This window comes from Nannobrachium achirus, assembly GCF_963921795.1.
Source record: "Nannobrachium achirus genome assembly, chromosome: 11".
NCBI classification, from domain to species: domain Eukaryota; kingdom Metazoa; phylum Chordata; class Actinopteri; order Myctophiformes; family Myctophidae; genus Nannobrachium; species Nannobrachium achirus.
The window spans coordinates 53,241,087-53,266,708 of record NC_137820.1 but is presented as its reverse complement, the minus strand read 5'-3'; the positions used below and the strand labels follow the sequence as shown (position 1 = coordinate 53,266,708).

Sequence of the window (25,622 nt, the reverse complement as noted above, 5' to 3'; positions counted from 1 at the left end):
ATCCAGGAGGCTTTGTGAACTCTTGTCTATAGTGTCTACGCTGTAGGCCAGTGTGTTTGCACTGGCCTGTTTCTGCTTTGCTGTCACACAATTCAATTCAGCTCAATTCAAAAGGCTTCATTTGGCATGGTTGTTACAAGACCAGGCTGAGGCCGATTCTACAAATGCCTTCTAAATCGGTAGTTCTTGCGTCTTGCAAAAATAGCAGATGTCGTTGTTGTGTTGTATGTCCAAAACTGGTCGTTTTGTATTCATCATTAAAAAAAACGATTTGAACTAGTGAAAGTAGGCGATCTACAAGCACACAACACCTCACACGGCGAGGCGTTGTGTGCTTGTAGATCTGCTATTTTGACTACTTTTGTGCAACACTTTTGTATGATGAAGTAGGGCTTTAATTTACCAAAAAAAACGAACACATTTGAAACTTGGAGTTACAAGGTTTTTGCCTGACAGTGACGAAATGCATGTACAGTAGCCTACATGTGTGCATATACTGTATGTATGTATATGAGTGCTGTATCCGTGCATGCCAACATGCCATGTATGAGATTTTCTGTTTCCTGTGCAATAAATTGTATAAATAATCAGCCCTATAATACTTAAAGGACAACTTTAGTTTTTTACAACAAGGGTTCATATTTTAGATTGTAATTAAAGAATATAAAAGATGCGTGTTAAAATTATTTCATTTACTTCTTTCTATTGTTTTAGAGATTCTTATTTCAGTGGTTGGGGGCATGCGTACAAGTGGCTAAATATGTCATTTTACACAGAATAAGCCCATTCCCAATATACAACGCAACCTTTCATGGTTGGATGTGACTTATGGGGGCAAGAAGTGTTACTGTAAATAGCAATAAAGAAACTGCTGGCTTATTGTGTCTAAAAAGACATATTTAGCCACTTGTACGCATGCCCCCATGCGTACGCATGCCCCACATTTTAGCACTGTACACGCGATAAAACAATAGAACGAAGCAAATGAAAACATTTTAACACTCACCTTTTCTTTTCTCTAATTACAATCTAAAATATGAAACCAAAGTTGTCCTTTAATCTGATGACGAAAACATGTCATAATACTTAAAGGGGAGAACCACCCATTTTCAACATTGAACTACCGGTATGTCATTAATATACCTTTGAGTTGTTATGTGGAAATAAGAAAGAAGTCTCCCCACTTCCGTGTTGCCTAGAACTGGAGGATTGATCTGGGAGTTTGGCTTGCAAAGAGATGACATCATACTGTAGTTCAATATTGAAAATGGGTGGTTCCCCCCTTTAATGCATATTTTTCTCTTGTTTTCTCAAAATTTTTAATTATTTATTATTTAATGTAACTTAAATTTTTTTGGAAACTTGTGCAAAAGAATTTCACCCACTCTTTTATACCTATGGTGAAAACTACCAAGTGACAATCGTTATTAACGTTGACTGTCAAAGTCACTCAACAATCTATGACCTTTACACGGTCTGTGCGTGTCTTGATTCCCAGAGCCATATCAAACAGTCAAACAGGAGGAGATTGTTGTTTACATGTTAGTATTTACTAGCACGGATCACCAAATGAGATGCAAATGAACAGAGTGCATGGGGCAGAGGCAATTATTAGACAGACACAGGTAGCTAGAGCAGGGGTTTTCAAAGTGGGTGATGGGCACCCTGGGGTGCCATGATGGCAGTCCAGGGGTGCGGCGAGATAATTTTATCATATTTGGAATTTGTCTGGACACAAAATAATTAGTAGCATTTTAAACTTGAAGTACAAAGTTATTTTTAGTCAGTTCTAACCAAAATGGCTATTATCTCAATGTTTTCCTCGCAACATAATCTCTAAAATATGCTATGAGATGCTGAGAGTGAAAATTATGAATATAATGTAGGGGTGCCTCGGGTGAAAAGAATATAGGGGTGCCCTGAGCCAGAAAAGTTTGGGAACCCCTGAGCTAGAGGAAGGGGAGGATGGTAATAGGGGAAGAGTACCACTACCGGTTCCACCATGACAGCGCTTCATCATGACTGTGCTAACAGTACATACTGTAAGAGACATTAGTTCTGTGAACAAACTTTATCTTCCTCTCAGTTAAGGGATAAACCAGGGACCCCCTCTACATACTGTATATGTGTTGCAGATTTTCATCGATTTCATGAAAGCACTGTCATCAGTCTATGTTGGATTCGTGAAATCGCAGGTACCGGTACTTAGTAAATTTGACCTTTTCACTCTCTAGACCAAACCTATTTGCCAGAAATATCAGCTCTACAAGCTCTCAAGTTCTGGCTAAAGTTCTCCTCAGAATAGGGATGGGAGGTTTCAAGTTCTTCATTGAAAATAATCATCCTATCACACAAATATTTGGTAGCAGAGTGGCTCAGAGCCTCTGCGTGATGACCAAAAGCCTAATATCTTCCCTGGCTAAGGGGGAAATCCCCTTTAGGCTAGCGGGAAAGATGATGGCTTTGCGAGTGGAAGACCTATAGGTTCAAATCCCGGGCGTTACATGTGCGTGTGTGCTTGTGAGAGAAAGTACTGGGGCAAGAAAGGGTGACGCAGCAAGACGCACATGAGCACCCTCCCTGGAAGGTCCTTAGAGGTCAGAGTCAGTACAACTATAGTTCCAGTAAAAAAAGGTTACCGTCTTCCTAGGTTAGGAAGGTAGTCCTCGCCAATCGACCGTTTTGTGTCTCGTTTTACAGCTTAGAGCAGCCGGTACAAAAGACTTTCCTAGTCTCTCGCATCTCCGTCCTGGGTGGGATGGTGTTTTCTACTGGTGTTTCAGTCCGAGCGTATCAAAGGGTGCGTTCGGAAATGCGCACCGGGTGTGTGCTCAGTGTAGTGAGTGCCTAAACCTAACCCTAATCCTAACCCTAACCTCAGTAAAACTATACCTAACCCTAACCCTAACCTCAGTAAAACTATGCCTAAACCTAACCATAACCCCTAACCCTAACCACACCCGGTGCACATTTACGAACGCACCCTTTGATACACTCTGACTGAATCATCACCAGCAGAAAACACTCTCCCGTCCTGGGTAGGCAAAACGGTCATTTCCTCTCTTACTCCAGTAACTGAAGATCTCAAGTTGGAGGGGGTGGGAGGAGTTCTTCAAGATGAAGTCCGGCTTCCTAGCCGTTCGCACTCTGGCTACTTCCTCCACCCCCTGCAAAGACGACCCAACGACAGAGCCCGCTTTCCTCACCAGTCTGTTTAGGTTAAAGGTGTCACCCGCATGTTGTTGCCACCCCAGCAGGTTATTCCAAAAAAGAGGACACTTGCCATGATAGACTGGTAGAACATCTGTAGCATCCTATTGCACACACCAAACGATCTCAGTCTTCTCAGGAAGAACAGCCTCCTTTTCCCCTTGCTGTGAATCGCCTCCACGTTGTCCGACCAGTCCAGTGAACTGTTCAGGTGCACTCTTAGGAATTTGTAGTTGTCCACAAACTCCACCACCTCTCCATTTATGGTGCTTGGCACAGGGGGAACTCTCTTGGAAGTGCGGAAGTCCACCACCATCTCCTTGGTCTTGCTCGCGTTGAGCCTGAGGTGGTTAGCCTCGCTCCACTGCACAAAGTCCCCCAGTCACCACACCATCGTGCTCAGCCGTGTTGTCACCCGAGATCTGGCTTTGCTGTCAGGTCTTGGAGTTGAATCGGAAATCCGATGTATAGAGAGTAAACAGGAAAGGTGAGAGCACAGTGCCCTGAGGGGCACCCGTATTGCTCACCAGCACATCAGACCGACAAGAGAGCAAAGCCATGCCTGTATACCCAATGTGAAACTGTTCATTGTTCTATAAATTACTCTCTGCTATTAGTGTTAAGTCAGCTGGTCTATCAGCCTGTAGATAGATTGTTTGTGTTCATTCCATACACATATTTTATCATCACCAAATGCCTAGTTGCACATGCTTAATTATTCCCACCACTTGTTAGCACTACTCAACTTGTCACCACATGGGTGACACAATGCCCTGACAGAAGCTTTAAGACTAGCTAGCTCACTGTATTATTTTAGGTCACAGCTGAAAACTTGCCTATGTACATTAAGGCTTTCACTTATAGACTCTGGATTCTTTATGTATTAGTTTTGAACTGTTTGTTTTTTAACTGTTGTTGTTGTTTTATCTTGTTGCACTGTATTTTTATTCTTCCCCTGGAAAGCACTTTGTAACTTTGTTTTATTTTGCGCTGTTTACTATCAGAACCGTCACAGCTTGACCGTATCCATCCCTCTGTCCGGACGGGTAACACCTGACACTGTGCTTCTCCTGGTTGCTGTCAACCAGCATTCAGCATTTTTATGTAACTTGGGTCATGGCTGAAATGATATGCCACTATATGGTGGCCATTTTAGATGTGTAAAACGGTAGTGATGATGCTATAGGAAAAAGTATTTCCTGTTAGATTTCCTTTGTTTAGACATTTGTTAAGACCTCTCTTCTAATGTGTTCACAGAGGAGTTCCACAAGGCCAAATGTCAGACAAGTGTTCATCTTACATAAACAGGACAGAGACATAAATCTGTGAAGGCATGGAAACTGTCCAGTGAATGAAAGTGAACACGTAGAGCATGAGTCTTCAACAGAGGGTCCGGGACCCCTTTGCGGGTCCTCAGAGTTACTACAGGGGGGCACCACATTTTTTTTTTTTATGATAGGAATGTTTTTTCTTTTTTTAATGAAAATGTCTGACAATAAAGCATAGAGTTTTTACCGCTTGAACCCTAGCATCCCTATTATGGGGGAAACATTCACAGAAAGTCAGTGTTGCATTACGACACATCACATTGTGAGCTTTGCTCGGCTTTGTCTCTCTCTCAGCTAAGTTGTCCTTGGCCTGAAAACGTTGAAGACCCCTGAACAATCTCTGTGTTGAGTCTAGTCTCATACACTGCTAGTGCTACATGTCTGTTCAGAGACAAAGTCTACAGTATGTCTATGTCTGTTCAGAGACAGGATCTGACACAAATTATTTTGATCTGATTGTCAAGATTAAATGTATCCCCTGAGCAAGTAGGCAGGCTCTTTAAAAGTGTCTGCACCGAAACTGGGTTCAAATCCGAGGTATATTAAAGAGGATAGTTACATAGTTCAGCATTACAGTTCCAGGGTTAGTTAGGGTTTAGGTTGTGAGAGGCTGGGTATCCAAGATAAACCAACAAAATCAAGCCTTGATGATCCATATTATAATTGGCTCTCCATGCAGTCTGTCATCTTGTATGAGAAGCTGAATACTACAGCAGATCTTCATGAATAATAGCCTAATACATGGAACAACTCTGATCTGATGCTGTCACATAGGTCTGAATGTCATATCCAGGTGACCTATATGAAAACTTTATCAGCTTTACCTTTAACTATCAAGAGTGCTGCTGTTAGAAGTGAATAATAATAATAACATGATAGAATACAAATTTAAACTTTCAAACTGCAATCCATAAAATTAGGCCTATACTTTCACTCTAGCATATAGGCCTACAGTGAGTAGACCTATTTATAGCTTAAAAAAAATAGTTCTCTCAGGTGTGTGAGTCTGTGCACACAACCTCCATCTTCATTGACTTCATTAACCTAGCTTAAATTAGCCACCACTTATCAGCACAATGGATGTCATCGTTGTTCACTTTGAACTTGAAGCGGATTTGGGGGGACTGGGCAGGGGACGTGACTTTTATCTTGTTGTGTCTCCTCTGCCCCCCGCTGTGGCGCTTTCCGCACGGGGCGTGAGCCAGACCGGCTCACTTCGGCGCAGAGCGCAGCGCACCGGAGGCACACTGGCAGGCTGATCTCACTCCCTGAGTCCCAGCACCGTCTGATAACTGAAAATGGGTCTCGAAAAGGAGAGATTTGATACGAGCATAATAATGGACGAGGACGAGTTCAACAGATCGATAGAACCGATCCTATCCAAGAAAGGAAAGGTGTACACGACGACGGCTCCTCCGGACCGGGATCCGAACGATATCAACGCGCACTTGAAGGTAAAGCACTGCGTGCATCGATCGTGCGCAATTTGGCAACAATGGGTGTTTAAACGTGAAACTACTAGGCTATAGTTGTTCCAACTTCCTTCCGTAACTACTAGAGTTAGTGCCTAATATGGTTGTATTAATTACAAACAACAAATTGCTGCCGGGTGAACAATCCCTACTGTGTCGTAAAGTATACCTGGAAGCTGCAGTGCAGCCTGCGCGCATTAGTTCCCGTTCCACCGATCCATCATCTCCAGAGCGACAAAACAATCAACCCTAGGCGGCTACACAATAAATAACCAACTTCACAATTAACAAAGGTTCCTGCATGGTCTCTCTCTGTGTTATTCTGCCCAACAGGTTGGTTTTGACGATGTTATCGCGGAGCCCAGCTCAGCACACAGTTTCGACAGAGTGTGGATAGGAAGCCATGCCGTCTTTGAGCTGGTGAAATACGTCTTCTACCGACTGCTGACCACGCTCCTGGCCGTCCCTATGGCCTTCATCTTGGGACTTGTATTCGGGGTGCTCAGCTGTATTCACATTTGGTACGAGACATTTTTGAAAAGTTTGGAGGCTTCCTGAACACACATAGGCTCCTGTAGCCTACAGTACATATACTGCATGGCTTGTACACACTGTCACCTTGTGTCAGTGTTTGAACAGACGCCAAATGTTCCATTGCCTTCAATTGCAATTATATTTATTCTGGCCTTTGACATAAGTTATTTATATACCGGTAGTTAACCTCACTTGCATGCTTAAAATTCACCACGGTTGTTTCATGTGTATTTTCATTATTATCTCATAGCTTGTCTGCTTTTGCATAACCTACACCCCCCAGCTTGGTAGCCTATACTTTCCAGGTTTGCAACCATTTAACACTCAGTCAATTTTACACTCACTGAAACAACATCAAAACTGTGCCCCAAAGTGCCCAACAGGCAGCACATTATGGAAAGTTAGGAAGAATGCAGAGTTCCACTGGAACTCATATTCTCAGCCAGATAGCTGGCAATCTATTGGACTAGCAGCAACTCAAGCCTATTTTGAGACGAGAGTGGGACATTCTTGAGATACGAAGAGGGGGCAACTTGGGCATGTCATAATTACTTTTATGTGACCTTTATCCCTGACACTGTTAAGCGAGGTCTTGGACTCAGGGCTGATTATGTTAAACTAACTGGGTTCATCAATAGAGTAATTGTCTTTTGCTTGGTAGATAAAGCAGCCACTCATCTGATCAATATACTACTGTATGTGGAATGTTAGGGATAGAAATTCATGTACCTTTCACAATAGCTGCCTTTCAATGGGCCTGCATGTGCTGGTTCTTATTTTGTGTGATAACATTGTGCATGTATTGTGGCAAAGTGCAATTCTGACCTCTCCTAATTGTCCAAAAACTTTTGGGCTATGATGAAACTGTTCAACTCTTTCTGGGGAAAATCCCTTTGAATTAAAGTGCCACATACCAAGTGATAACGGTCCCAATGTTTTGAAAACGTTTTGACCCTCCTTCTGAATTCTGCTGCCATGTTTAGTCAAGTGGGTTCACTGCTTCACATTAATGTTAATGTTACTCTTAATTTTACAGTGTGCATCCCATCACTTTTCTTCTTGTTGGCATTCCACACACTGCCATGGTCAAAACTCTTGCAACATTTCTGTCTAGACGCTAGGGTCACTGTTGTGAACTCCTTTGATTGGTTCACCAATGGCATTGTTTTCATAACACAGAGAAGAGAGTATTTGACGGTATAAACAGAGCTGGATTTCTCTTACAGAATATTGTTCTATAATCACTACAAATTAAGTGTGATCGAACTTTAATATTTTTTTAAAAAGAAAGCCAATGTATACTGGCATTTTTAAGATACCACTGCTTCAGCATTTAAAATGGATCCTTTTCCACTGGTAGATGAGATAATACATTATATCCTGTTACCTGTTTCATTAACCTTTGACCCTTTCTCTCCAGGATTGCAATGCCGGTGATCCAGAGCTGTATGATGGCCTTACCGTCGGTCAAGATCGTGTGGAGAAGTCTGACGGACATGTTTGTAGCTCCCTTCTACCAAAGCGCTGGCAAAATACTGTCCTCTGTTCATGTCACGACCACACACAACTGACACTGCCACCTCTGTCCGGGGAGAAATATAGGAAACATCAGGGTGTACAAATGAGAGGGATGAGTGAGTGGGGGCGATGAAAGTATAGTGCTTTCAAAAATCCTACATTTGAATATAGCTGGTAGATTCTGGTAAAAAGTGGTTAAGCTGTTATTACTGAGATGCATCAAGATTTAAGTGGGCATAGAGACTTAAGTGATTTGTGTAAGTTTCCAACAATATAGGACATGTAGCTTTAGAAATATGACCATGATTAAGAGTTTTAGTATATAGTTACTTTAACTGTTTTTTTTTTACTTTACGTGACCAAAATATATTCTCGTCATTCCAAGTTGTGGCTGGATTCATCACCGGAGTACATCTTTTTTTTTGTCTTATTTTTTTTACTTTTAAGGCTGTTTGAGATGTAACATTTATTTTTGCAGTCCCTTGTGTTGTGTATATATTGCAAGGCATTCAGCTAGAGGTTGAATGTAATGAAAAGATGTAATATGTTGCTAATGTCAAACACAGATAATATATACTGTATCAGGTGCCAAAATGCCGCTTATTGCACCTTAGCCAGCTTATTTAATCATCAATTAATTCTCTTTTGATGCTGCTCTGTTCATCTAGCAGTGCATGGGAAATACTGTTGGACATTTGTTTTGTATAATGAGAACCTAAATGAAGATAGTTTAATACATTTTAGGACATGAATGATGTCATGTCGTCTTAATACTGGCTAATTTAATTTATGGCCTGCGCTACCAAATACTTTACGTTGCATTTCACTTGAGTTCAAATGCGTTTCTCAATATGTGATAAATTTAATGTGTGAATAAATGTTTCAAGTGGAGTTCACTTGAGTAACGACAATGTGGTGAAAGCCTAACTCTTTCCCGACCTGGAGGGCTTGATTGAGCTGTTGGTATACCGGTATGTTATGCATATAAAAAATGTTTTTATCTTAACTAATATGCTGCAGGCTTTATATTAAATCACAATAGATAAACTGACAGACAATGTCACTGACAGCATCAAAGCGAGCAGTCCTAAAGGCTTGGTAGACCTCTGAGTCAGGTGCCAAGAATGCAGTATCATGCTTTTTATGAGCTGTATCACTGCCAGCGAACTAATAGTCCATGCTATGAAACTAAAGAAGAAAGACCAGGTAAAGCGAAAATAATCTTTCCCATTCATGTCCATTTGCTGTAGCTCTGCTAGATAATCTAAACAGATTTGTTATCCAAACCAGAGAATGCCACAAGTTTGGCTCCTGACACAACCAAAGTTACATTAGACCTGATGTTTTCCTACCGACAGCAGAGGCAGAGCCCAATGGTTCTGTCAGTCTGCTATATTGACAAGCTGCCAGCCAGCATGTCAGTGGTTGGTTAAACAGTGGAATGCTTCATTTATAGACGTTGTACGACGAAGTGTATAGGCCTACCTGATTTTCACTGACTAGGGGGAAATTTGAGGTTGTGCAATAGACAGGTGTGCTCAAGTCAGATCTGCAAATGCAGCTGGAGGGTTTTGTTACAAAAGATATTTATCCTAGGAATCAAAATATATAAAATCATAGAGAATCCAGTCGATTTTGTCGATAATTTGTTATACTCTCCCAAAGAGTTTTGTTTGAAATGCATATTATTGCCCTTTTTTCTTTTCTTATAGTTTTATGACCCACATGTTTTTTGAACAAAACTTTAAACTTAAACCAAAAAATAAAATTGTTCTTCCTGATCAGATAATAAGAGGAGTGTTATTTTCTGTATATGGGTCTCTTTTGGTTCTGTCAGTGTGGATGAGAACAGCAGGGATGTGATCTGTACAGCTATGTGCCAGAACTGACTCGTAAATCACTTAATCTTAGCAGGGGTTTGGGAATATGGAACATGACCTGGGGGCTTACTGATAAACCTACAGGCCTGCACAGCATTCTATCCGCCGCAATGAACTCTATACGATTCTTTAGTTTAGAATATTGCGGTAGGCCAGTGATTTGTCAAACTCTTTATTATCAAGGACCCCATGTACATTAGGCCATAGGCCCCCATCTTCTGACATCATGTTTTAATATATATCTGTGGCTCCAACCTTATGGTAAAATCGTCAGTGTTTATTGTGAAAGTGCACAGATGGAATCTTTTCACTCTCAGAGTTACAGACCTGCAAGTGTCCATTTGGTGGGGACTCCCCTCAAGGATTCCTGGGTCCCCGGACCTCAACTTGAAAACCACTGCTTTAGAATGTTGTCGATTTTATTACATTTTGTGGTGGTAAATTTACATAGGTAATATCATAGTTTTTCACATAAATCCATATTTCCATTTAGACCTTTGCAGGTAAATGTTTGTGTTTAATCTGATAAAGTTAAGTTAAGCCTGAGTTATACTAGGTTGTGCACTTTGTTATGCACAGAAAACAGCCAACCTAACAACAAGTTGCGCTGTGACACATTGTGAGCTTGTAGATCACCTATTTTCTTTCAGTGCCATGTCACCAGCACACAACTTAAGTGTAAATAACCCTTTAGTGTCTTGCTGACACTGACACACATTTTGGCAGCACTTTATACTGCTATAATGGGTGTAAGTGATATCTCTGATTAAATAAGTGTTGAATGGGGTCTCTGCAGCCCTGTAGTAACTGAAAAATACATTTCCATGTCAAGATACTAATTTGATCTAATCATGATCCAGGATAAACAATTAAGTGAGACAGGAAGTGATGGAACAAAACAAAAAAATAGCACACAGAATTGGAACACTGTGAAATTGAAGCTGATTAAGTTCTCCTCCCTGATTGGATTAAATTGGTGACACCTGAAAATAAATGTTCTGTTTACTGAGCAGGAGAGACAGGGAGGCCCATGTTACTGTTCAAACACTCTACAGTAGCAATGATTACTGACAGAATAATTAGACATAACTCTAGATAAAAACCATTTGTTTTAACCAAAACCTATATCAGCAATTTAAGGTATAGCAGCTAGTAAAGTATGTTTTGTGAGTGTAGAAATAACCTCTGTTCTCATACCACCATCATACTTCATTGCACACACTCAGTGTTTTGTTTAAATTTGGGGTATTCAAGTGTATTGTATGATCCAATAAATGGCACACCTCATATGCATGCATGCAAAATAAAATATAAATCAATTCCAATTGTAAGAGCACACAACACATGCATCTGGCTTACCACACAACACAACATGCTTCTTTAATTGGATATATCATATAGGCTATAGCTTCACTTCAATCACTTGACATAATTACAGTAGCCTATCTGCATTGGTTCTCAAAGTGGATTCCAGGGACTTTGTGGGTTCCTTTAGGGGGGTCTAAACTGACCCTTACATGTAAAAGTAAAAAGTAAAATAAACCCTAACGAGTTCATTTTGGTTCCTTTTGTACACTGTCAGAGTGTGAGGGGAGATCTTGAAATTTGAACGTTTGAGAAATACTGGAAATACTCAAACATGCTCTACCAGTGGTTAGGTTTTCCAAGTGGAAACCTTGGACCACACCACACCACTTTCCATCAAGGTCAAAAAGGCATCTGTTAGGCCTACTGACTGCATAATGTGGTATTAAGCCAAAGGAGTAGATCACTACACTAGAACCACACCCTTCACTCACACAAATGCTTAACACGGTAGCCTAAACGACTATGCCTCATTCTGGAACCTATCCTTGAATGAAAGATTACATGCAGCATTTTTATTGTCATTTGCATGATAAAACAAAGGGTAAAACTGCCTCTCCCTCTCGTCTGCCTTGCTTATAGGGCCCAGTCCACAGATAAGGTCATGAAACTTTGACACCGTTCATATAGGCGTATTTTTTCTTTTCTTCTTCTCTTATTATCTATTCTATTATAGAAATATACCTTGTGTGTGCGTAATATTAGAACTATCAACACATTCACTTTCACTAGGTTTTGATATCTATTCGACGTGACGCCATCAGATAGTGAATAAACTGCTGTCGCACCGTCTGGCTGCAATCAAAACACAGTGCGGGTCCTCCTGGCTGTAGGCTACATTTAACTGGTGTCGCCTCAAGGTGAGTCATCTGAATCTGATAGCCTTTAAGAATGTAAACAAACTAGAGAGACCGGCAGGCAACATGACCTTGGTAATGAAAACAACGCTTATTAACAGATAATAACGAAGTAGTAGCTTGAGTAACAGATTCAATGCAATATTCCCCTATAGGCGAAGCTACAATCATGCCAATTAGCCAGAGTTAATTGTTGGAAATCGTGTCAGTTTCTCTGCCACTGGAGAGTTGGTAACGTCACGTGTGTTGAATGACAAGTTAAGACAGTTTCGGGCTCCAGCTGAGTGATGCCCCAGTGCGCGCAATTGCGCATGCAGGTGACTATGATGGCTGCAATAAGACAAGATGCGCCAGACCTGTGAGAGCGCACCGAGTTCTCTCTCACAGCCCTGGCATTGGCATTCATTACATGCGTGTCACGTATAGAGAACTGGGCAGGAATTAGTGCAGCAGTCAGTCAGAGGAGCCCCCTCAGTCCCCTACACCTCCCACTTGACTTCAGTTCCTATCTTCTTCTCGCCTGTTAAACGCGCTCATCCTTTTGCACTTGAGGCGCGCGGCAGCATGACAGGCGGACTTAAAGACAACGAAACAGACGAGGTAGGCTACAGTTGTGCTTTTTCATGTAAAACTGGCGTCACTCTGGTCTTGACTCTTTCAGGTATGTTACAGTAGCGCGTCATATTTGCAAGACCGGCTATTTTCCCGAGACAGTGCGAAGTCTTCCCTGCCGTAATTTGAATTCCGACCACGACTGGACCTCGCAAGCCTTTCAAAGACGGGAATTTTAAAGTTTGTTTTAAACTCCCCGTGCGCTATTTGCCGATAGCCTACTTTATCTTCCTTGGCACCTATTCGTGAGCAACTCCCACACAGCGAGCCCCATTAGCACTGGTGTGTTGGATTGCATTTGCCAACCGACCGTTTTTCCTCCCAAAAAGGTAACCATGTGGATTATCTTTTTAGGCGTTTGACGCGTTTCTGAACCTTTGATTTGGCGTGCGCAATGGTCTATTTGTCTAACTAAACTCACTATACGATTTTCTATTGTGTAAGTTGTACTTGTAGTAACCTATCGTGCGCTTATAACTTGTGTTGTATATAATGAAAACGCTGTTTGTATGATAAAATATGCTTGCTGTGCAGACAGGTTCGCGGAGGGCGAACATAATATTATGGGATGTGGGATAATAGGCTCTTTACGCACTCATTGTTCGAGCGCTTGGTGATGACCCCTTGCGGTGGGAATCGGATCTCGGCGATTGAGGGGTGTGGTGCTGCACTTTGATCCATTTAAAACCATCCCAGCCTCGGTCAGCCTGCTAACTTGCGCTCCCGTCTCCCCTCCCTGTCTCTCCTCTCTCTCACACACACACATGCACACACACATACACACACATGCACTCACGCTCATACACTGCCCCCCGACTCCTCTCAACACATTCCCCGATCTTCTCCAACTATTTTTTTTTTCTTCTGGATTTTTCTTTTAACAGGAGTTTGTGCATTCGCCGTTCATTCGGAAACAAGGGAACATATACAAGCCCAATAACAAAGACATGGATAACGACAGTATGAACGAGAAGACGATGGAAGATATGCACACGAAGGAAATCGACCTGGTCAACCGGGACCCCAAACGCGTAAACGACGACGTAGTAAAGGTGAGTTGTTCATTATTGAACTCTTCAGGCATGGAGCTTCAGTGAATTATTATGTTTTATTTTAGATTGTATTTTGCAGTCGTTTACCGCTCCTTAGGCCTATTGATTTTCATCCCGTATAATCTCTTGGGCTTAATTATGGTCAATCATTTTGACAATATACACATTTAGCCTACTTAAGTAACTTGACCCATATGTGTTTCCGATAGTGATTATGTAGGAGGCTACATGTCATCGCTTGTCAGTCACTGTCTGTGTGGGAAACGGCACAGAGGCATCATGCGCTCTGGGAGCTGTCAATGTCCTCCATGGCTTTTGTGCGTCAAAGGCGCACCAGCTTTCTGTTGCGCACGCTCGTGGTGGGTGGCGCGCAATGATTGCATTGTATTTCCACTAGATCCATCTTTCCCACCAAGTTACATTCCTGTGATGGATTAGGGTGTTGACTGTTGAGTGACTGATTGTTCAAACATAGGCTACTAGTGAGTGACAGTGACTGACAGTCAGGTTACGCATGGGCTTAACAACGATGGACCCCCAAAACAGAGGTTGGCTGCGCGTTGTTGTAAAGTGTGTCCATAACATCATCTTCCCAGTGGCTCGCAGAGAGGAAACATTACGAATTTCCTGTTGTTGGAACAGGCGCACAGACCTTGTCTCACAGAAACTCCCGGCCGTTTCTTTCTGTCTCTGAGTGCTCAGGAGAGCGAAATTCTTTCCGTAAGAGTCTAGTGTGACCGCATAAACATAGGTGTTTATTTAAACAAGGCGTCCGTTGAGAGGGGCCTTGTGATAGCGCTGAAAACCACCTGACGTGTGTGTGTGTGTGTGTGTGTGTGTGTGTGTGTCGTGTGTGTGTGTGTGTGTGTGTGTGTGTGTGTGTGTGTGTGTGTGTGTGTGTGTGTGTGTGTGTGTGTGTGTGTGTGTGTGTGTGTGTGTGTGTGTGTGTGTGCGCGCGCGTGCGTGCGTGTGTGTGAACCGCAGCAGGCACAGCTGTCCCAAGCGATCTATCGTTGAGGGCCAACTGACTTGAGCCTAGCCGGGTTTTTCATGTGCGTTTGGGGTCAGCACGCCTCGCTGCACGGTAGAGGGGGGCAACCCTTTGAAACGGTTGAACTTTGCCTTGTACACAGGGAAACACCCAAAGAACTGGTGTAAGGGATATCCCTTAACGCCCCCTCCTTCCCTCCCCCCCCCCCCCCCACACACACACACACACACACACACACACACACACACACACACACACACTCCCCATCGAGCTTATTGATGCTGATAATCCAAGGCGTGTTTGTGTACATTGCGGTCATCTTTCAAACTGAGCATTTAGTTTGTGGAAAGATAATCTTATCTTTGCCTGATGTATCCTATTGGGGGATAGGATGATTACGTTACTGCCACAGGGCTTCCCCTCATCTCATATAGGCTACTCCTTTTATCTCTCTCTCTCTGTCTCTCACTATCCCTATCGCTCTTCCTCATTCACGGTATCTCTCTCTCTCTCTCTCTCTCTCTCTCTCTCTCAGCCCCCTCCCCTCCTCATCTGGTCATTGTGACAGTGAGTCAGAATCTCCCTGCAGTCAGTCCCAGAATAGCACGCTGCCTTATGATTGGCCGGCCCCCCTCTTAATCAACTTAGCAGCCCCACTGGTAGAATTATTCAAAATCACATGCTTTCCAGTGCAGGCTCTCGCTCTCGCTGTTTGATCCCGACAGTAGGGTGTCCCATTGCCTGCACTGCTGCCCATACAGTAGGTATGCATTTCACCAGTTGATTTCAATAATGATGACGTCATGTTAAACACTTAGAACCCCTGGCTGCATTCCCTATTCTGGGGGAAACATTCGCAGTAATGTCGATCTATGCGAAAAGCTCACGCGTGTGTGAGGTCCGAAGAGATTTGTTGTAGAAAAAAGAGACACCGCTCCAAGTACAGTTGTAACTCAGGTCTGTTTTACTAAGAATAGAGGGTTTAAGTGGTTAAAAAGGAAGGAGTGGGGGGGCTGTCCAGTACAGGGGTTCTAGGGTTTTGTTTTGGGTCATTGTGCGTGCTCGTGTGTGTGCGTGCGTGCGTGTGCGCACGAGCGTGCGTGTGTGCACTTCCTGTGACGTAGAAGCGGAGGGAATCCCTTCCAACAAGCAATTTGTAATCTGCCTGCACCCGCACCCACATGCATGTGTGCATGACTCTCTCCATCTTCCGCAATTAAACAGGCCCTGTATATAGCCCTTCTCCCGTACGTCAGCAGCTGGCCTCAATCAGCTGGCCACATCAAAGTCGCTCGAGCACTGACATCCATGCTGAGTTTAGCCCTGGGAATAGAATATTTTTCCTCTGGAGAAGCAGTGCTGTGTCTTTATATAGCAGCACCGGAGGGGCTGTAGCATGGCTGTGGGTCCCTGCGGGCCAGGCTGAGGTCTGAGGAGGCTGCGTGGAACTCCTGAGCAGGGGCGTCACACCAAATTCTGGGCCCTAGGTACAAGGATTCACTGCGGGCCCCCCATGAATGTTAACTATTGAAAAATAGCAGATATACAAGCTCACAGCGCGGCACCGAGTGCCGCGCTGCGAGCTTGTATCTGCTATTTTAAAAAATCGTGAAAATGTGTGCAATGTATGTCAAGGACCCCCAAGATGATATGTATTTGGCCATGGACCCCGATCTCAAAACATTTAGTTCTAGGGACCCCCAGAAGGAAAATTTGAGTTTGAAATGTTCGCTTAAAAAATACATATATTCAAAGATTTTCACACATTTTCACAACTTTTCAAAAATAGCAGATCTACAAGCTCGCAGCGCGGCACTCGGTGCCGCGCTGTGAGCTTGTATATCTGCTATTTTTCAATAGATAAAGTTACTAGGGCCCCTCCACCTTGGGGCCCCAGTAACTCAGTCCCACTTTCCTACCCCTTGTGACGCCCCTGCTCCTGAGGGCAGCTAATGTAACAGAGGCACACAGGCACGTGCACACATACTGTAGACATGAAAGGGTGCTTGAGCCCCTGGCCCTTTTATCCATCTGTAAAAAGTGCCCTCTCCAGACCATGAATGCAGTTTTTACTATGGTGAAAGAAATGCAAATTCCCCCTATCCATGCCACGACCTGAAGGCGGCATTCAAGAAAATTGCCTTGTCCAAACTCTCCTGAACTTGAATGCAGCATCTTTGAAAGAATTGCCCTCTATGTGTAGAAATCCATACCTTACTCCACATCTCCAGTATTGACTTGATTATGCTTAGTTTAGTGTGGTATCGAGCACCGAAAATAGCCGACCTCGAAGTTCACAACACGCCGCACTGCGACGTGTTGTGAGCTTGGAGGTCTGCTATTTTCGATATTTCCACCAAAAGGCCCTTTTAGAAATGTCAGCCCCTGCCTCTCTATCATTCTCTGCATGTCCACACACACACACACACACACACACACACACACACACACACACACACACACACACACACACACACACACACCGCTGCTAGCCAGAAGCTGCTAACAACAGCTCCATGCCAAACACACTGCTCTGTGAGTGTCTGTGAGAGAGGCTGGAATGTGAGTGTATATGTGTGTATGTGCATGTGTACATGCATGCGTGTGAGTGAGCACTTTGGGTATTTTTGGACATGTTATTGTGACTATGATGGCTGCAAGACGATGTAGTCGGAGTAATTAGACATCGGACTGACGTACAGTATGCCTCCCCCTATTGATTCTATCCTGACACCTCAACTAAAAGTAAAACATATTCTATATTCTACCCACCCTTTGACCCCCCAGGACCCTAGTGCTCCCTCTCTATGCTGTCACACTGCTGACACAGCTCTGGGAATGTGGCACATCGCTCTGTTTACTTAATAATACTGTTGCCAAGCAGCCCAGTCACACGCTGACCCTGAGACTCCATTGTTTCATATCAAGGCTGTAATGGGACCTCAGAAGTAGAAACACTGAATCACACCCACACCAACAACCCAAGAATTGACTGATGACTAGTGCATGATATAACATCCTTTATAATTACTATTCCCATATCCAGTGAAGCCTACAGTGAGTGTGACTTAAATGTACACCAACATTACAAGTAACCAAGAGTGGGAAGGGTAATGAAGACTGAGTTACACTTTGTTAGAGCTTGACGTATTGAGTGCTTGTAGATCTGCTATTTGTGGTGCGCGACACATGTGTTCAACCAAGTACAAATTAGGGGGAGGGGGGCAGCACACAATGATGAAGTCATAGATCAGGATGCCCTGATTCTGCGGCAAGTCCACATGAATCCGCAGAATACTTTGATAATATTTGGAATTTATCAATATCACTTCAGTTTAACCATCTCTAACACACAAAAAGAAAAGAAAAGAAAAAGGAAGAGGAGCTGTTGGCCGTGGTAAAAAAAAAAGAACAAGTACACACATGATTAATCAGATAACTCTTTAAATCTATCACAAAAACATGCACGCCAATTGGAGGCAAGTATAGCCTATGGGCCATAATTCTTTCCATGCCTTACCCCTTATCCCTAAACTCTTTTGCCATTTACTATTTTGAAATTGTTTTTTTAAATAGTTGATCTACAAGCTCACAGCGTGTCGATTGTAGATCAGCTTTTTGAAGTATTCTAAAATGTTTTTCAAAATAGTAAAAAGAGGCAAATAAGTTTAGGAATAAGCGGTGGACGAAAATATAGCTGTAAGTATTGAAAAGATTGAATGAGACCGTTCACTACACAGCTCTGCACTGCAGTGAGCCAAAGACCCCAATCTCCCTTCAAATCCCAAAGTCTCCATCATTATTTTGTGGTCGCGTGTTTGTGCCATTCTACAGAAGGCTCTCATTTAGTCCCAATCAGGAGTTATGGAAACTGACGCAGAACCGGTCCCGCTTCAAAATTTGTAGCTGTGGAAAAATAAATGGACGCCGCATGGGTTTTGTGGCTGCAGCGAGATTTATATTATAAGGCTGCAGTGAGTCAGGCCGTTGGCACTGTGAGTGAGGCTTTCTCCTGTGCATTTGGGAGAGTTTTAAGAATGAAACCATAAGCTGCCGTTTGTTGGGAGTATAGGGAGCCAAAAGTACTAAAATGAGATAGTCATCATCTGAACTCCTACATTTATCACTATCACCCGTGACGTGTCAGGGGAACCACAGTGTCAGGCGTTATAGACAGACAGACAGAGATACGGAAAAATGGTTTTCATAGTAGCAAGTCAAGTGGAGTGGAGAGGAACGGGGAGTGAGAGAGTGGCCTTGCCGTGTGGTGCGAGGTCCACGTCAACATGCAGTGTGACGGGACCGCCACGTCAACATCAGATGCAGGGCAGTCCTGTTGCGTTAAACGGGTGCCGCACGGTCAAGTCCTGTACGTACTCAGCAACAAATGCGTTGCTGAGAGAAAAGGTTAAGTGAGGGAGAAAGTGTTTGAAAACTGGAGAGAGAGCAGGAGGGAGAGAAAGAGAGAGGCCTGTGTGTGTATAGTGCACGTGGTGTAGAGTATACACCAGCTAAGCACTAGTGTACAGTATCTGCAGTGATGGAAGTAAGGACAGTCCATTTAAAGGCCGACAGCCTGTGAGCTCTGTTTACACAGAGGAGAATTAAAATGTCATGCTCATCTCTGCAGGATGCTGGCTACTGATGGGCTGTGTGTGTGTGTGTGTGTGTGTGTGTGTGTGTGTGTGTGTGTGTGTGTGTGTGTGTGTGTGTGTGTGTGTGTGTGTGTGTGTGTGTGTGTGTGTGTGTGTGTGTGTGTGTGTGTGTGTGTGTGTGTGTGTTGCTGGTCCTCACAAGAAAAATACAGTAGTTGTTTTATGGTTACTTTTAGAGTTAGGCGGTTATTTTCAACTATTGGGTTAGGAATAAAATTGGCCTAAAACAAAGTGTAGAAATGGTGTAGAAATCAAAATTGGAATCTTTAAATATTGAGATCCTCACAAGTATAGTAATACAAATGTGTGTGAGCGTGCGTGTGCGTGTGTGTGCATGCATGTGTGTGTGTGTGTGTGTGTGTGTGTGTGTGTGTGTGTGTGTGTGTGTGTGTGTGTGTGTGAGTGGGTTAAGTGAGTTCAAGTGTAATACAGGGGCCAGCTGGTGATGGATGATAGTGCTTGGGTTAAAGAGCACCATCTCATGCATTGTGTAACCACTCTCTCTCAGAACCTTCTATCTATCTATCTATCTATCTATCTATCTATCTATCTATCTATCTATCTATCTATCTTGTAAGTCTGTCTTGTCTGTCTGTCTGTCTGTCTGTCTGTCTGTCTGTCTGTCTGTCTGTCTGTGTATTGATCTATCTATCTATATCTATTGATCTATCACTTTTATACCTTGTGAGGAATGGGAGCGTGTCGATATTGCGACATAGCATAATTTATGTACGACACGGGTGAATGTTAAAGGAGTAGTTCACCCCCAAAATGAATTTTTTTTCTATTGATTACTCATGCCATGGAGAGTAGAGTTCAATAATATTTTTTGTTTTTTGTCACATTCCTAAGACAAAAATTTGATTTGAGTAAGTTTACCCCCATTGATTCCGGATGGGGACCCGTTTCGAAACGGGCCCCCATCCGGGACAAATGGGGTACATTTATTGTTATCACATTTTTGTCTTAGGAATGCGACAAAAAACTAAAAATATTATTGAACTCTAGTCTCCATGGCGTGACTAATCAATAGAAAAAAAGTCATTTTGGGGGTGAACTACTCCTTTAACCTCTATGCCTAAACCGAACCCAAACCCTAACCCTATAACCTCAGTAACCGTGACGCGGGTGAGTAGCTAACCTGCCGACGCTGGTTGTCGAGAGAATGACACATCGAAAGAGTGAGATTTCCCAGTGAGGAATGTGCAGTGACAGAGTGGAGAAAGATGTGTTTGGGGTGTTTCTTTCCAGAGAGATGTGTACCGTGTGGAGGAACCAGTGTTTGGGGTGGGGCAGCGGAGTGGGGTTCAGACAGTACCAGTCTCTGTGAGGGGAGCCATAAATTTCTCCTGGAATCTCCCCCTGATCTCTGTCAACAAGCTGATTACCAACCATGGAGTGAAGCAACCCCAATCCCAGGGATTTAATGAACGTCTATGCAGGCTTATTATTTGGTTTTCCGTAGCCTACATTCAATATTGGCATCTTGAGCAATCACTTTGTCTTGGGTGCAACAGCTGGCGGTTGTGATGTTTGTCAATGGATTTTGCTCGCCCGCTGACCTGGGTCAACTATCGTCGTTGTCGGGTGGAAACCTTGTATGTCCAAAACCGTTCGTTTTGTATTTATCATTTCAAAAATTATCTAAAATAGTGAAAATATCCGATCTACAAGCACACAATGCCTTGTTGTGTGCTTGTAGATTGGCTATTTTCACTGCTTTTGCACGACAGTCATTGTAGTCTTGCAGGGCTTTACTTTACGAAAAGACTTACACAAGCGAAATTTGGAGATATGAGGTTTCTGCCCGACAGTGACGATATGATTTGCTAATACATTGTTTTGCTTTCACCTGCTCATGTGCAAGAGGTGTGTGGGAGTGCCGCATTTAGGAAAATATCTAAATCCTTTCAGAACGCTGAGACAATGACAGGATAATACTTGAAAGTCATTGTAGTATGCAGTACTTAGTACATGTGATGAATAAGAGGTGACACTATCTGAATTGCAGTGATGCAATTAACCCTGTCTGAGAAAGTTCACACAAATGCTACAAATGATTTACAACCGCTTTTAGAGCACATCTGAAGTGACATGCTGCCACACTCCACTGTGATGTAGTAATGTGTCATTTGTTGTTTTTCACAGCAATATTGACTTTCATTTCATGATGAAAAACTGATTTTAGAACAATGTGACAAACTAGTGAAAATAGCAGGTCTACAAGCTTACAATACGTTGCTTCGTGCCGCGCCGCATTGTAAGCTTGTAGATCGACTATTTTGACTACTTCCTAATACTTTTTTTTTCATGGAATTCCTTGCCCCCCCCCTTTAAAAAAAAATAATTACCAGAATGTAAGGAAACAGTGAAAAACGAAATGTATTTACTGGCAAGTCGAGACCCATGCAAATGTGAAATCAACGTCTTTTATCTCTCTCCCCTCCCTGTGTGTGCAGGTGGACTTTGAGGATATAATCGCCGAGCCAGCGGGGACCTACAGCTTCGACGGCGTGTGGAAAGCCAGCTTCACCACGTTCACCGTCACCAAGTACTGGTGCTACCGGCTGCTGACGGCGCTGGTGGGCATCCCTCTAGCGCTGATCTGGGGCATCTTCTTCGCCATCCTGTCCTTCCTGCACATCTGGGCCGTGGTGCCGTGCGTCAAGAGCTACCTGATCGAGATCCACTGCGTCAGCCGTGTGTACTCCATCTGCGTGCACACCTTCTGCGACCCGCTGTTCGAGGCCATGGGCAAGTGCCTCGGGGGCATCCGCGTCGCCACCGTCAAGGAGGTGTAGCCTCCCCACAGGAAGAATGGAGATGTTGGTGGTGGTGGTCCCGGGGAAGAGGGCACGGGCGGAGGATGGAGAAACAAGGGATTGTTGGTGGGTGGGGGGGTTGGGGTTGGGGGGTAACACTGACATGGAGAGAAAAGTCAGAAGGAAAAGAGAAGGGGCGATACCGTATGGTGTTGCCTCTCGGAAACAGAAGGTTGGATATTTTCTGTGCTGGGGCGGTGGGCTTTAAGGTGTGGCTTTAATTGTGAGGGCGTGGCTATGGAGGCCACAAAGGTCACACCTAAGCCCCACCTCCTTTTACCTGTCTCCTCCGACGTTTTTTTTTTTTTTTTTCCCTCTCTCTCCAGTGCTGGTGCAACACAGGTTCACAGGAGGGTCAATCAATGGTCATTCTTTGTTTGTTTTCTTTAGTTATTTGACATTTTTTGTGTCAATGTTGTCAAGCTAAGCAAGCTACCTTTAAATTTGTTTTCTGCCAGCTGGAATTTCTTTTTCTCTCATGATGTAAATTCTTTCTGATGGAAGCTTATCAAATCTATTGACTGGCCATTTGACCGTGGGCCAATGGCGCTGTCCACTCTGGAGCTTTCTGTGTGCCTGTGCCTGTGCCTGTGCGTGAGTGTGCGTGAGTGTGAGTGTGCGTGTGTGTGTGTGTGTGTGTGCATGTGTGTGTCTGCCTTTGGGTGGGGCGGGAAAGGGCAGGGAAGAGAGGAGCAAAGTGAGTGTCCCCAATACTGGAGAGAGCGAGAGATCTGCCAAATTCCACCTGACACAGCGGAAAAGAGAAAAGAAAATCCCTGAGCCAAACCTCTCAACAATGACCCCTCCCTCTGGTGCCCCGCCCCCCCCCCCCTCAGCTACCCCACCCTCCCCATGAACCTCTCCCCCAGCTTCTGCCAGCCTCCCAGTCTGACACACTGAACCTGCCCTTGTTTCTGCATGCACCCCTTGTCATTGGAGCCAACTCGCTGTCAAATAAGGCCCGCCACACGTTGCGAGGGCGACAGCGACAGTAACACATGCAGGACTTAAGGCCCATTCCCACTAGGCCAGATAACAGATAAAAAAATCTCTTTCTCCAGATATTTTTCCATTCAAAAAAAAAATATCTACCACAGATACTTTTATCTGTGGCAAATATTTTTTTTATCTGTATCTACCATCCACTTTGAATGGAAAAATATCTGGAGAAAGAGATTTTTTGATCTGTTATCTGGCCCAGTGGGAATGGGCCTTTATCTTGTCCTCAGCCCACTCCCGCATTGTAATTCACTTTTTTTCCTGCATCAAGTAATTCCGCTCCATTCTGAAAAAATAAATTTAAAAAAGACCAAACCCAGTTTATACTTCGTTGTGTGACAGTGCCAAAATAGGTGATCCACAAGATCACACCGCGTTTCAGCAAGGCACCGTTGTGGTATGTACCGGTATGTATGACGAGTATAAATGAAACATAATGTTTTCCACAGCCCTCCTGGTAAATTGTGTATGTGTGACAGAGAATGTTAGCCTTTTAAATTTTTATGAATTGTCACTTGAACTTGTGTAATTTCTCTTTGTAACTGCACCACAGATTTCTTAAACCATTTTTTAGCGTACACCTTCTTCCGTGAAGCTCAAGGCTTTTAAAATGCACATTGCTGTAGTTAGTAGCTAATAGTGTTTTTCCCTTCATTTTATATCTTTGCCAATGTATGTACTGTATGTACAGTATGTATGCACAACACAAGCTGCATTGATGATATATGGTCATTATGTCTTAGCATCCTCTCAATGGTCTATTTTTTAGATTCTGTTTTGTCCCCTGTGAGTAGTTTGGTGTACTGTCCTGTTGCTTAACTGTGGACACAACGTTGTCATGGACTAGCATCAAACTAGGGCTTTCCTCCCAAACCCTAAAGATGGGTGAGGAGAGGGAGGCTATGTGTTTGTGTGTTTTATTTGTATTACTGACATGAAGCTCACTTTGACTCAGTCACCTTTTGTCTATCTGCTGTCTACTTGAGGATGGTAATATTATAGCACCTGTCTCTTGAATGAGTTTTTTTTAAAGCTCTAAAAGGTAATATTTTTATATGAGATGATTTTTTCCCCCTTCCCTGCTTTTACTGACTGTACAATCTCATATCACGCTGTGCACATTAAAAATTGTAATATAATCCAATCTGTCTCTGTTTTAGATTTTTGAATCATGAGATATATATAGACCTATGTTGATCCTGTGGGGGGAATTCAGATGTCATATCATAGCAGCACTGGAGTAGGTAAACACAGGACGGACCGGAGAGTTAAAGCTATACTGTGTAAGTTGCTCAACTAGTGGTCAGAGCTGTATAGCAAACCGCGGTCGCGTTCGCGTCTTTCGGCCGTTTTTCCTGAGAAGTCAGCAAGATGCGCTGTGATTGGCCGGCAGTGTATAACCCTCGCTGAATTGGCCGGTAGTGTATGATGACGTAATTTTGCCGCGAAATCCGGTCCCCGGTCAGAATGATAGAAAACATATTTACAGAAGGCTTTAGGGGAGGAAATTCACGGAGTTGGTGTTCTAAAACTTTAGCGATTTAACAGTTAGGACAATTTTAAGATTTGTTTTATAAAAAAAGTTACATGGTATAACTTTAATATACAATTAATGCAATGAGGAATATGCAATATATTGATGCTATACCCTTTACAGTTAGCCTAAGCACGCCTCTAATGTCCCATATCTATCTAAATTGACATAAAAACAAAAAAGGTGCGCTCAGTGCGTGCAAATCTCTGCAGTAATGTCACATTGCGTGTCTCTCCCCCTCTGTGTTTGTTTGTCCCATGAGCGTGCACGCATCATAGTGATCGTGTGGTCAGTGATACGTTTTCATTTATATGTAAACGTACCACCTCAGAACAGTAGTTACAAAACCTGCACATATGTGCCTCATACAGTACATACAACATGTATAACTTATTGATGTTAATCAGAAATGGGCTTGAGTTGAATGATGTCTGTCTGTCTGTCTGTCTGTCTGTCTGTCTGTCTCTGTCTCTCTCTATGTACAGTCTATGGAAGAGACAGACATCACCAATGAGACCAACATCATCACAATTAAATAACCAAAAATGTACTTTTTACATGCATGGATCATCAAGTTTGAAATGTTGGTAGTTCAGTGTGGAGCCGGACAAGAGCTCTCACTTAAACAAGGCCGCTAAGTGAGCTGCTAGGTGAGCCTGTGCTGAACATGATGATTAACTTGACCTTTGAACTTTTTACCCAAAGGTTTATGATCTCTTCAGGGCAGCCTAATGATCATTCCCACAAAGTGTCATGAAAATGTGTCCATCTGTTCTTGATTTTGACCGTGACC

At 43.3% G+C, this 25,622-nt stretch overlaps 2 protein-coding genes across 2 annotated transcripts; both read left to right on the top strand.

Moving 5' to 3' along the window:
* Positions 1 to 5,836: 5,836 nt before the first annotated feature.
* Positions 5,837 to 8,115, top strand: cav2 (caveolin 2; the record flags this gene model as incomplete). The annotated part of the gene is made up of 3 exons (XM_080737509.1): positions 5,837 to 5,992; positions 6,344 to 6,531; positions 7,965 to 8,115. 3 exons carry the CDS (start codon positions 5,837 to 5,839, stop codon positions 8,113 to 8,115), a joined length of 495 nt encoding a protein of 164 aa, XP_080593635.1.
* Positions 8,116 to 13,566: 5,451 nt separating this feature from the next.
* On the top strand, positions 13,567 to 22,321 carry cav1 (caveolin 1). The gene is made up of 2 exons (XM_080736078.1): positions 13,567 to 13,828; positions 21,934 to 22,321. Exons 1-2 carry the CDS (start codon positions 13,724 to 13,726, stop codon positions 22,273 to 22,275), a joined length of 447 nt encoding a protein of 148 aa, XP_080592204.1. The 5' UTR covers positions 13,567 to 13,723; the 3' UTR covers positions 22,276 to 22,321.
* The last annotated feature ends 3,301 nt before the right edge of the window (positions 22,322 to 25,622 follow it).

Coding starts and splice junctions, on each gene's coding strand:
- cav1 (XM_080736078.1), top strand. CDS start 13,724: ATGGATAACGACAGTATGAACGAGAAGACGATGGAAGATATGCACACG. Junction 13,829..21,933: donor TAAACGACGACGTAGTAAAG/GTGAGTTGTTCA, acceptor CTGTGTGTGCAG/GTGGACTTTGAGGATATAAT.